The sequence below is a fragment of the Balaenoptera physalus genome (assembly GCF_965194825.1).
Source record: "Balaenoptera physalus genome assembly, chromosome: 8".
In the NCBI taxonomy this organism is placed as follows: domain Eukaryota; kingdom Metazoa; phylum Chordata; class Mammalia; order Artiodactyla; family Balaenopteridae; genus Balaenoptera; species Balaenoptera physalus.
The window spans coordinates 95,749,502-95,763,088 of record NC_138887.1 but is presented as its reverse complement, the minus strand read 5'-3'; the positions used below and the strand labels follow the sequence as shown (position 1 = coordinate 95,763,088).

The window sequence follows — 13,587 nt, the reverse complement described above, 5'->3', positions numbered from 1 at the left end:
ATGTGAACATATGATGAAATGTAAATATCTACTTGAAAATTCAGCAAAAATAAGCTTCATATTTTACTGATTTTTGTTTTGCTTGAAGATTATTATTATTTATTTTTTTTTTAAATTATTATTTATTTATTTATTTATTTTTTGGCTGTGTTGGGTCTTCGCCTCTGTGCGAGGGCTTCCTCCAGTTGCGGCAAGCGGGGGCCACTCTTCATCGCGGTGCGCGGCCCTCTCACTATCGCGGCCTCTCTCATTGCGGAGCACAGGCTCCAGACGCGCAGGCTCAGTAATTGTGGCTCACGGGCCCAGCCGCTCCGCGGCATGTGGGATCTTCCCAGACCAGGGCTCGAACCCGTGTCCCCTGCATTGGCAGGCAGATTCTCAACCACTGCGCCACCCGGGAAGCCCGAAGATTATTTTTACCAAGCTTCATTTTACTCAATAAATATATTGAGACCATATTTTGGTAATAGAGTAATGTATGTTGTTAATGATCAACATATCTCTACAGAAAAGTTTTTATTCCTGTTGTCACAGAACATTCTGATGGATTTCATTAAGACTCTGCTTTTGTTTGTCCACAAATGAAAACTTTTAGAAGCAACTGTGGTATGTGTTCCAGTTGGCGTCTTAAGTTAACAGATAACTCTTTTAAGGATCACGTTGAGACCATAGAGATCGTATAATTTTTAAGTATTGAGATTCTCTAATGACCATATATAAATGTGATGTAGTAGATGAAAAATAATGACCCGTTTGCCTTGTTGATAGTAACTGTATTGACTTGAGGTTTGGCTATACCAAAACTTTTATTTTCTCTTTTTTTTTTTTTTCTCTTTTCTTGACATTTTTCCTAACAGCCTGGTACATAAACTATGTCCATACCATATTTTAAATATACAAGCAAAAATTCATAAAGTTCATTGTCTCTTAGCTTTGATATTTGAGGATAGAGCACGACCTAAGAATAGTTAGAAATAATACCCAAAAAAAAGTCGTAGGTGAGTGGAGCATTGATAACACGTTAGTTTGTTTTGTGCCTTGTTTCCTAGCTGATTCCTATGTTTCTTTGGGTGAAATAGTACTCTCCATTAGAAACAGCCCTAGAAGAGGGATTAATACTTTAAGATTATTGCTGTATTTATACTGATTTATAAAACCAAATGCTTCAAGGCTTTACTTCTATGTGTTAAATCCGAGCTTTGTGTCAGGGCTGCTAATTTCTTTGTTACCTAATCCCATGTAAGAAGAGAAGATTTTAAAGTTAAGCAGGCAATTTTTTGTTCAAAGGGAACAGCTTCTTAATACCTTACTTAAGTTGGGTGTATTGATGAAAGCAAACACTTTAAAATAGTATCTGAGCAGTTATTTTTAAATAACCCAAAATACTCTATAGTTACATGAGTATTGTGATGTATTGGAAATATTTCGATGGAAAAAGTGTTATATTGAGTATCAGTCTAGCATTGGAAATATGCGCTTTTGAACTGTGTTACATACAATAGAATATATCTTCTGCCCCCACTTAAATAATCTTGAATCAAATTTAACTCCGATTAGGGAATTTTTTTCCTAGGGTCGTACTCTAATATAGAGTGCTGGAGAATGTAATATGACTACGACTGTGAAAACTGCTGGTATGTGTTCCTTTTCCATCCATTTCTTTGTTGGTTTTTTTTTTTTGGCCATGCCACCCGGCTTGTTGCGTCTTAGTTCCCGGACCAGCGATCGAACCTGGGCCCCCTGCAGTGGAAGCTCAGAGTCCTAACCACTGGACCAGCAGGGAATTCACTCTATCCATTTCTTAGTAACTGAGATAATTTAACAAGGGTGAGAAAACATGTTTTGTTTAAAATCAGATTCTGTAGGTTGATGAAAATGAATCATGTTGAAAGCCCCACCAAAACGAAAACAAAAGACTTGCTTTTGGTTTGCTCTTTAAAACCTCTTTAAATAAGGTGACAAAAATTCACTCATTAGAGAATGTTGGTCTCATGCTGTGTGATAAATATTTATTTTATTGGGTAACATTATAAATTGTCACACAAAACCCAGTTAAATGTGTTTTCCCAGTTTGCCTGGTATTTGGCAGGTCTAATTTACATACTCTTAAAAAAAACTTTTTTAATTTGAGATAATCCTACAATTGAGAGGAAGCTAGTAATGACTCAGCAGGTTACTAAATATTCAGGGAGAATACAGTTGCATAGCAGACCGCACCCCCTTAACAACGTTACTATACGAGCCAAGGTACTCTGTCTGTCCCAGATGACAAATGCACTTCTTGGATGATGTTCTCTACACCTTTATGGGGTAGAATCAGATTTCATAAAGCTTTAAAAAAATGAATTTTTCCAGAGTTCAGACAGCAAGAAAATAATATTAATAATAGGTTTCTTAAATTCTAAACTATTTTTATAAAACAGAAATAAGTCACAAGTAAATAACTCTCAAGGATTTGTTTAATCATCACTATTGCCATTGTATGTCAAATAGATTTGGTCCTACCAGGCGTACCTTCTCCTTTTACAGGACTATGCAGTTATAATTGATGTTCATGGTAATGACCCCAAGATGTTTATAGGGTCCTTTTCTAAATCATTAAAGAATGATCAAATTATATTTTATGACTATTTGAAGTCAACCTATTGTATACAAATTCTTTAAAAATTCATTATAGATGAATATACAGTCTCTCTATGTAGAATAACTCATTTTTCAGTAATCATTGCTGTGTCAGTATAATGAAATGAATCTATTGCCTAGTATAACATAATATGTTAAATGTAACTTTAGTGTATTTTTCTGAAATTAAAAAAAACTTATTGGATTTTTATCCATAAAAGAGATAATTTATAACCTAACACTCAACATTAAAAACAACAACAACAAAAAATGGAACTCTGAATTCAACAGCAGTGCTAGGCATAAAGATGAGTTAGGAGAGAATGCATCTTGAGTGATGAATTGGGCGATTGGGATTGACATGTATACAGTGATGTGTATAAAATTGATGACTAATTAAAAAAAAAAAAGACCCAACGCAGTCAAAAATAAAAATAAATAAAATAAATAAATTTAAAAACAAAAGAATGCATCTTGGTTTTTACAGATGCTTTCTAATAAATGGATTATCTGATTGTAACCAAATATTCAAATGATTTTGGATCCTTTTTCCTTACTTTCTTTACACTTTAATCATCCCCTGATAAGACCACCCACCTACAAAGAATTTAGACTGCTCTAAATATCAGAACTTGAGAATAGCTTTGAAAACTGGAAAACCCATTTAACCATTAAAGTTTATAGGAATTCGCCACTGTACTCAAGATAAAGTGACAAAGATCCTCATCTTTGGTCTATAGATATTCAACTTAGTCATGTCAGAAATATTGTTTATGGAGCTGTAATGCCCACATCCTTCAAATCCTTAATAAAAGTGATTTTTTTCTAATGATAAAAGATGAGTTCTCATACATTGTTAATGGCAATGCAAAATTGTACAGCCATGGAAAACAATTTGGCAGTTTCTTATAAAGTTAAACACACTTTCAGTGTAACTCAGTAATCCCAATCCTAGATAATTACCTAGGAGAAATGCAAACATGTGCCCACACAAAGACTTATATGTGAATGGCTATAGCAGCTTTATTTACGATAGCCAAAAAGGTGGAAACAACTCAAATGTCCACCAACTGGTAAAAGGATAAACACATTGAAGTCATACATTGAAATAAAAAGGAATGAACTCCTGATACAGACAAAAGCTGAATCTCAAAAACTTTATGCTGAGTGAAAGATGCCAGACACCAAAAGCTACATACTGTATAATTCCACTTATATGACATCCTGGAAAACAAAAAACTATAAGGTCAGAAATCAGATCAGTGGTTGCAAAGCTGTGGCTGTGAGGAGGAGATGGATCATAAAAAGGCATGAAGGAGCCTTTGGGTGGGGGGTGGAAGTGTTCTATAAATTCATTGTGGTGGTGGTTACATTCCTCCTATTTCAAGTTTCATCCAATTATACACCTAAAATGGGTGAATTTTACTTTAGGTAATCTACCAGTAAACCTTACTTAAATGACAACAACAACAAAAAAATGGAAGACATGCTCAAGATAGAAATTGTGAAAATGGAGAAAGGCATGAAGAAGAAAATAAAATTTATCTTTAATCTCACCAGCCAGATACTCACTTCAGGTTTCCCATTTTGATACATCTTTCTGGATTTTTATCCCCATGCATACAGTATAAGTTCATGTGACAGCTTTTTTAAAACAATATTATTATAATTTTCCCTATCATTCTTTTTGGCCTCACTCTTTTTTTTTTTTTTTAAATCTTCATTGGAGTATAATTGCTTTACAATGGTGTGTTAGTTTCTGCTTTATAACAGAGTGAATCAGTTATACATATACATATGTCCCCATATCTCTTCCCTCTTGCGTTTCCCTCCCTCCCACCCTCCCTATCCCACCCCTCTAGGTGGTCACAAAGCACAGAGCTGATCTCCCTGTGCTATGCGGCTGCTTCCCACTAGCTATCTGTTTTACATTTGGTAGTGTATACATGTCCATGCCACTCTCTCACTTTGTCCCAGCTTACCCTTCCCCCTCCCTATGTCCTCAAGTCCATTCTCTAGTAGGTCTGTGTCTTTATTCCCGTCTTGCCCCTAGGTTCTTCAAAACTTTTTTTTTTTTAATCCATGTATGTGTGTTAGCATACGGTATTCGTTTTTCTCTGACTTACTTCACTCTGTATGACAAACTCTAGGTCCATCCATCTCACTACAAATAACTCAGTTTTGTTTCTTTTTATGGCTGAGTAATATTCCATTGTATATGTGTGCCCCATCTTCTTTTTCCATTCATCTGTTGGTGGACACTTAGGTTGCTTCCATGTCCTGGCTATTGTAAATAGAGCTGCAATGAACATTTTGGTACATGACTCTTCTTGAATTATGGTTTTCTCAGGTTATATGCCCAGTAGTGGGATATGGGTCGTATGATAGTTCTATTTTTAGTTTTTTAACGAACGTCCATACTGTTCTCCATAGTGGCTGTATCAATTTACATTCCCACCAACAGTGCAAGAGGGTTCCCTTTTCTCCACACCCTCTCCAGCATTTACTGTTTGTAGATTTTTTGATGATGGCCATTCTGACTGGTGTGAGGTGATACCTCATTGTAGTTTTGATTTGCATTTCTCAATGATTAGTGATGTTGAGCATCCTTTCATGTGTTTGTTGGCAATCTGTATATCTTCTTTGGAGAATGTCTATTTAGGTCTTCTGCCCATTTTTGGATTGGGTTGTTTGTTTTTTTGATATTGAGCTGCATGAGCTGCTTGTATATTTTGGAGATTAATCCTTTGTCAGTTGCTTCATTTGCAAATATTTTCTCCCATTCTGAGGGTTGTCTTTTCGTCTTGTTTATGGTTTCCTTTGCTGTGCAAAAGCTTTTAAGTTTCATTAGGTCCCATGTGTTTATTTTTGTTTTTATTTCCATTTCTCTAGGAGGTGGGTCAAAAAGGATCTTGCTGTGATTTATGTCGTAGAGTGTTCTGCCTCTGTTTTCCTCTAAGAGTTTGATAGTGTCTGGCCTTACATTTAGGTCTTTAATCCATTTTGAGTTTATTTTTGTGTATGGTTTTAGGGAGTGTTCTAATTTCATACTTTTACATGTAGCTGTCCAGTTTTCCCAGCACCACTTATTGAAGAGGCTGTCTTTTCTCCATTGTATATTCTTGCCTCCTTTATCAAAGATAAGGTGACCATATGTGCGTGGGTTTATCTCTGGGCTTTCTATCCTGTTCCATTGATCTATATTTCTGTTTTTGTGCCAGTACCATACTGTCTTGATTACTGTAGCTTTGTAGTATAGTCTGAAGTCAGAGAGCCTGATTCCTCCAGCTCCATTTTTCTTTCTCAAGATTGCTTTGGCTATTCGGGGTCTTTTGTGTTTCCATACAAATTGTGAAATTTTTTGTTCTAGTTCTGTGAAAAATGCCAGTGGTAGTTTGATAGGGATTGCACTGAATCTGTAGATTGCTTTGGGTAGTAGAGTCATTTTCACAATGTTGGTTCTTCCAATCCAAGAACATGGTATATCTCTCCTTCTATTTGTATCATCTTTAGTTTCTTTCGTCAGTGTCTTATAATTTTCTGCATACAGGTCTTTTGTCTCCTTAGGTAGGTTTATTCCTAGATATTTTATTCTTTTTGTTGCAGTGGTAAATGGGAGTGTTTTCTTAATTTCATTTTCAGATTTTTCATCATTAGTGTATAGGAATGCCAGAGATTTCTGTGCATTAATTTTGTATCCTGCTACTTTACCAAATTCATTGATTAGCTCTGGTAGTTTTCTGGTAGCATCTTTAGGATTCTCTATGTGCAGTATCATATCATCTGGAAACAGTGACAGCTTTACTTCTTCTTTTCTGACTTGGATTCCTTTTATTTCTTTTTCTTCTCTGATTGCTGTGGCTAAAACTTCCAAAACAATGTTGAATTATAGTGGTGAGAGTGGGCAGCCTTGTCTTGTTCCTGATCTTAGTGGAAATGGTTTCAGTTTTTCACCAGTGAGAACAATGTTGGCTATGGGTTTGTCATATATGGCCTTTATTATGTTGAGGTAAGTTCCCTCTATGCCTACTTTCTGGAGGGTTTTTTATCATAAATGGGTGTTGAATTTTGTCAAAAGCTTTTTCTGCATCTATTGAGATGGTCATATGGTTCTTCTCCTTCAATTTGTTAATATGGTGTATCACATTGATTTGCGTATATTGAAGAATCCTTGCATTCCTGGGATAAACCCCAGTTGATCATGATGTATGATCGTTTTAATGTGCTGCTGGATTCTGATTGCTAGTATTTTGTGGAGGATTTTTGCATCCATGTTCATCAGTGATATTGGCCTGTAGTTTTCTTTCTTTGTGACATCTTTGTCTGGTTTTGGTATCAGGCTGATGGTGGCCTCATAGAATGAGTTTGGGGGTGTTCCTCCCTCTGCTATATTTAGGAAGAGTTTGAGAAGGATAGGTGTTAGCTCTTCTCTAAATGTTTGATAGAATTCGCCTGTGAAGCCATCTGGCCCTGGGCTTTTGTTTTTGGCCTCACTCTTAATGGCAACCTAATCATTTTAACTGCTTGATTCTTAGATGGTTTTTGAGTTTTTGCTCTTAAACAACATTGATGAACATCTTTTTTCTTCATTCTCCCCTCAATTTTAAATGTGTCTTTTATGCCAGGAATCTGCTTTTATACAGTGAAAACGCAGCTAGATGGTGATATTGATGCCTGATTCCAGAACTCATGCTTATAGTGAAAAATCTCAGATTTGTTGAAGTTTCTTGTGTTCTTATTTGGTATAGTTATCTTTTCTGATATCTTTTATTTATGTTCAGAAATTTCGTATGTAAAATTTTTGTCTGGCTAATATGAAAACTAAAGGGCAGGAACTATCATATTTTTCCTACATAGCATTTGTAACATTTCCTTTATGCAGAAATGTTTACTTTTGTTGAATGTAACTTTTTTCTTATATAGAGACTAAAACTCTTATGAGCAATTTCTTTCTAGAAATGTTTGATCAATTGTGACTTCTTCTGTATATATTCTGTTGAATTCTAGTGCAATAGTGCATAATACCTCAAGGCCCAACATTCAAATGCTTACCTTGGTTCCAGTCTTGAATTGTCTGTTATTCTAATAATATCTTTCAGTATACACGTGTAAATCCACCCACCCCTCTGCTTTCTGTCTTCACAGAAACCATACCTTTTCATTCCAAATGTGGTGAGGCATCATTTTTAATGAGGTTGCAGATGACAGTATTATCCCTTATGCAGAACCTTCACTGTCTGCAAGACTTACACTTGCTTGTGGTGTTGATGGTTTGTGTACCCCTATTCACTTTCACTTATGTCTGATCTAGTAGCCCAGCAGCATGCTAAGTGAGACACGTTGAAGAACCAGCCTGTGGTCACAGGCAGCGGTTATTCCAGATGCCCTCTTGGCTCCTCGGCAGCTATTTGGTGCACACCTTGCTAGTGAACTTGTACAGAGAGCATCTGTCATGTCCACAGTGTATAGCTCCTGAGGTCATTGCTGTTAACCCTGTAATAGGAGCTTGGGTGTGTGCCTTTCAGCAGAGGAAAATTACATAGGGAAGACAGAAAGAGAGCAACTAAACACCTATCACTGGGACCATAGAAGAGAAATTAGAAGCTAGAGCAAAGATGGGGCAAAGGGTTTCAAGGGGCCCTCAGGAGGAGCTAGTGAACAGGTGAGAACAGTAGCGGTAGATATTTCTGATAGACTCTAAATGCATTCGCATTACATCCACAAGCGCAGATAATAGGTCATCAAGGGTATTCTGAGAACCAAATAGAAGTTCGCCAAACCCTTCAGCTAGCTGATGTGTCTGAGAGAAAGAAAATATATAATTAATTTGGGCAGTTTTGGGTGATGCTTTACAGGAAAGAGCCTAGGATTTATGTTGACTTTTAGTAACCCCATGTTTGTTTGTATGTTTTTATTCAGAAAATTTAGAAATACAGGGAATAAAGAAGGCAACTCAAATCTTCCATAATTCCACCACTCAAAGGCACTATTACTAAAATTTTGGATTATCTATTTCGTATTTTTTTTTTTTACAAATTTCAAATCACTAAGTATTTATGTATCAATAGTTTTGAATCTGCTCTTTTCCCATAACATTATGCAATGAGATTTTCTTTATGTTATTTTATCAAAAATATTTTTTCAGTGGCATAGTATTTCTATGCATTTTCCAGCATTTATTAAACATTCACCTACTGTTGGACGTTTAAGTTTTTACCTTTTTCATAATGTAAATAACACTGTTTTAAGTATCCATGTAGCATACATCTTTGTGTGTGTATCTAATTATTTCCCTAATTCCATGATGAAGAGGTGGAGACCGTTTCTGTATACTGCCATGTTATCCTACAGTTAGGTGGTCTTATGTTACACTCCACTAGCAGTGAATAAGAAATCCCATCATTTCAGCACACCTTAGCTAATATCCCATATTTTTTTCAAAAGGGGGCAAAGAGTATGTTTGTTTTGTTTTACAAAAGAGAGTTATTTTCATAAGACAGAAACTAAAAATTCAAGCTAAGGTTTCAGTTTTTAAAATTGAGAGAAAGTCTGAGGACTTTAAGCCCCTAAACAAACTATTAGCTATAGTCCTTTTTTTAAATCACTCAGAATTGTTTATAAATTAAGTTAGTTTGAATAACCTCTGCAGTGTTAAACCTCCACATTAGCAAAAGGGATTGTGATAAAATATTGAAAAGTCTTACTTTAATTTAAAAATTAGCTCTCTATTTGTCATATTTTAAACTTCTAACAATGTTTTCCACTTTTGTAGGAGGTATGTGGTATAATTTTAAATAGCTCTCCATGACACACTCATACTTGATTAATTTTTAATTTCTTCTTTTTCCTCCTTGATACTTAAGCTTACATCTGTATATTCAGTAAGAACAAAAGTTCTCTTCTCCAATGATTGACTACTTGAATCATTTCAATTCAGGTTACTAATAGTGCAAAGTTAAACAAAAGCCTTGGTTGAAACTGTGTTACATTATACAGTGTCGTCTTCATTATTATCTAAATTTCATGGTTAGGAAAATTTGCAGTAAGAAGCTTGCATAAGTCAGGCAAATCTCCGAATTATGGAGCTGGCAGGGACCTCAGAAATCATCACATCCAGTCCTTTCATTTGATAGTTGAGGCAATGGAAACTGAGATTGGTGCAGGCACATCTCGGGAACACTCAGCTGGGCAGCGACCCTTCACCATGGGTTCTGGACTCTGCAGCCAGCTCCCTGCCAGGCCACACTCCTCAGCCCCGGTCACCTGAGAGCTGAAACATTTGGTACTATAGCCTCAATCTGTAGCCTTTGTCTCTCCTAAGAAATATGTGTAAGAATAAAATTCCTACTGCTTCTTTGATTATCCTTTCTAACTCCAACTTCGCTCAATTTGTGGGAAGAACTGACAATTGATAATCCACATAAATCAATTCCCTTTCAAAAAGCCTTAGAACAGGTTCAGTCATTTTGTAACACAGAAGCTGCGTGCTGTCACAGATTCCAAATGAACTAAACTTTGCCTTTAGCAGGCTTGTCGCAAGAATAAATACCTATGGAAGAAATACCATTACGTGGAACCACACCATTATTCATGTAAAGTATTCTTTTACTTGTTTTTCTTACCAGATATCTGTATGCCCTTGGACAGAAGGTCTGGAAAAGATGGAAAAAACGTTACTTTGTTCTTGTTCAGGTAAGTAGATTTTTTTCCTGTTACATAATCACTCTAAGCCATTCTCAAATTTTTTGTGGGTTGTATCTGTCAATATTCACTGTATCAGAAATTAAAACTGAGAAATTTTAAAAATATTTTAATTCATTTTAAAATAAAAGTGGTAAGTCCATTATATGCCAACGCAAATAACCTTTTTATTTAAAATAACTATTTTTCAGGCCAAACATTTTAGTGATATGAGTGGCATTATTTTATGCTTTTGTACCCCTCTTTAATGTTCTGGCTTAATAAAATAGAATGCAGCTGCATTTTCACATCAGCTTCTGCCTTCAATCTGTTGCAATCTCAGGTGAAATTTAGCCTCTGGAAAACTCCACTATACGCTCTTGAGAGAGTAAGTGTGAAACAGGCAAAGATGTTTGAATATTGTTAGAAAAATGGTTTTGACTTCACAAGTCCCTGAAAGGATCTTGAAGAGCTCCAGGATCCCAAGAGCATACCTCGAGAGTCACTGCATTGTTCTGATAGTTCATGGATAAAACTTAGTACATAGAAACATGCATTTTTATAAAAATGTACCATATATATCACTTATTCACATGTACAGGTCTTTAAATTACCTTGACTGGTAGATTTGTTTGTGATAGGATTCTGAATGTAGACAGGTTATTGGAATGTACACTTCAGTTGACTCTTTTCTGTTTTGGTTTGGTTTTTGAATCATGGATGACCTTTGCTCATGGAATATACTCATTTAGTTAAAGTTACATTAAAGAATAACTTTGAGTAATAGTCATTCCATTTCATGATAAATGCAAGCTGTTTTGTTCCCAGTGAATATTTATGAAAAGAGAAGCTCTCTTGGGATCCTTAACACAAAACAGTCTGTAAAATCTCATCGATTCCTATTCACACATTAAGTAGTTTAAATAGCCCAGATCAGATTAACATGGTGAAATTCCAAGGAAGGAAAATTATTTGCTGTCTTCCAGAAATAAAGCCGTCTATCAACTGCTAGATAAAATTATTTTATTGATGTGCCATAATAGCATGGTAACTTCATGAAAAGTATAACCTTTTCATCAAAAGTGCTTTTTTTCCCCTGGGTAAAGTGTGACTTTTTCTTATGTAAATAGAACCAATATTTGGTCAACCAGTTTAATAAAAGATGCACACATGTGCGCACACACACTGACAATCTTTTGATATAAACCCCAAGCGTTTGCTTTGAGAAAGGGCTCCCTGTTGGGAGTTCTCAGTGATCTTCCTCCAAAAACCACACCTATAAGCCATCTTCTTTGGTTTCCAGGTTTAATTTCTTGACGTTGGCACAAGAATTGAAATGCATTTACCAGGCAGTTTGAGTGCAGATCTTTCTCCACTTATAGATGTCTCACCCACATCTAATTTGACAAGTTTGTGTTAGTGACTTGTCTTTGTCAAAGCTTTCCAAGCATTCAACTGATTTTTTTGTAGGAAGTGCAGCTTCTTTTTCATAGTCATATGTCATTCATTTACATAGAATCTCATACGTTCCCATCCCATAAGTTCAATAGCTGATGTTATTGGCCTAAGCAAACCCTACTGACTCTTAGCAAGCATAGAGTTTAACTGGTGGAAATATGTATGAGAGCACATGAGAATGTCACCCAGTAACCACAGATGTTCAACGTGTCATACCTTTTAGTCATTATGGTTTTTTTAGAGCAGTTTTAGGTTCACAACAATGTTTAAGGGAAGGTACAGAGATTTCCTGTATATCCTCTGTCCCCAGACATAGCCTCCTCCACTGTCAACATCACTCACCAGAGCGGTACATTTGTTACCAAGGATGAACCTACGTTGACACATCATCTGCATCAAAAGTCCGTAGTTTTTATTAGGGTTCACATTTGGTGTTGTACCTCTGTGTATTTGGACAAACATACTATTCATTATTGTAACATCATACAAAGCGTTTTCACTGCCTTGAAAATCCTCTGTGTTCTGCCTATTCATCTTCCCCCCCACCTTTGGCAACCCTTGATCTTTTTACCATAGTTTTGCCGTTTCCAGAAAGTCATAGAGTTGGAATCATGCAGTATGTAGCCTTTTCAGATTAGCTTCTTTCACTTACAAATTTGCATTTAAGACTTTTCCATATTTTTTCGTAGCTCGAAAGCTCATTTCTTTTTAGCACTAAATAATATTCCATTGTCTGGATGAATCACAGTTTATTTATTCATCTGCTGAAGGACATCTTGGTTGCTTCCAAATTTTGGCAGTTATGAATTGAGCTGCTATACACGTTTGTGTGCAGGTTTTTGTGTAGACGTAACTTTCCAGCTCCTTTGGGTAAATGCCAAGGAGTGTGATTGCTGGATCATATTTGTTATTTTTTAAAGAATAAATCAGAGAATGTTTGTTGTGTAGAGATCCAGTGAAGTGACAGTAGGCTAAAAGAGTTTCTTATATACTGATTGTCTTAATATGAAAACTAGGCCTTAGTAGATCAGTTTTGAGAGGTCAAATGGACACCTCATGCTCCTGGCCAGGTAAAGTTCAAGGTAATCCTTTGCTCCTCTTCTGGCCAGGTAAAGTTCAAGGTAATCCTTTGCTCCTTACCTTATTTTCTGGCATATGATCACAAGAATCAAGTTATAAAACAACCACGTATACTTTATCACCCCATAAGAGAGTTTAGAAATGAAAGAAGGAAGTTGAATACTTTTGAGATCATTAATTGGTATGTCTTTTAGGAACATTAACCATGTCTTTGGAGAGCTAGAAAGTTCTCCACGTAACAAAAATATGTTTAACATTTTAAAGGCAAAATTCAGTTTAAACCAAAGGAGGTAAACCTCTATACCCCATAATTAAAATTTAGGAAAAACACCACCATACTATCATGATTTCGGATTTATTCTACCTGAGGTATCATCTTAAAATTTGAAGTCATATTTAAGCATTGTATCTTTACACAAATATATGTATGTACGTGTACTCACACAAAGAATCCCATGCCCAAGTGTTTTGAGATTTACATGCCAGTAGTCTGGCAACTTTTTTGGAGTTTTAAATACAACTGAATCTTCCTTTCAATTCCAAATGTAATGGGAAGACAAATTGAATGTACCCACTTCAAAATCAAGATGGGGAAAAAAAAAAAAAATCAAGATGGGTATGTATGGAGATTGAGCAAGAAGGACTCATTGGGAAGAACCAGGTAGTTTTATCAGTATTTTTAAAGATAGCTCTCATTCTATTGGCAAATAGTTCATAGATCTATACCTGCAGGCTGCACTATTAAAA

The 13,587-nt window shown here is 35.8% G+C and overlaps 1 protein-coding gene across 22 annotated transcripts in view; it reads left to right on the top strand.

Moving 5' to 3' along the window:
- The window catches only part of CADPS2 (calcium dependent secretion activator 2), a 544,167-nt gene that overhangs the window by 333,068 nt on the left and 197,512 nt on the right, over nt 1-13,587 (top strand). For all 22 annotated transcript variants that reach the window (XM_082472263.1, XM_082472261.1, XM_082472259.1 and 19 more), the window contains one exon: nt 10,248-10,314. In XM_082472263.1, the coding sequence (XP_082328389.1) occupies nt 10,248-10,314 (67 nt within the window). The remainder of the gene's footprint in view (nt 1-10,247; nt 10,315-13,587) is intronic.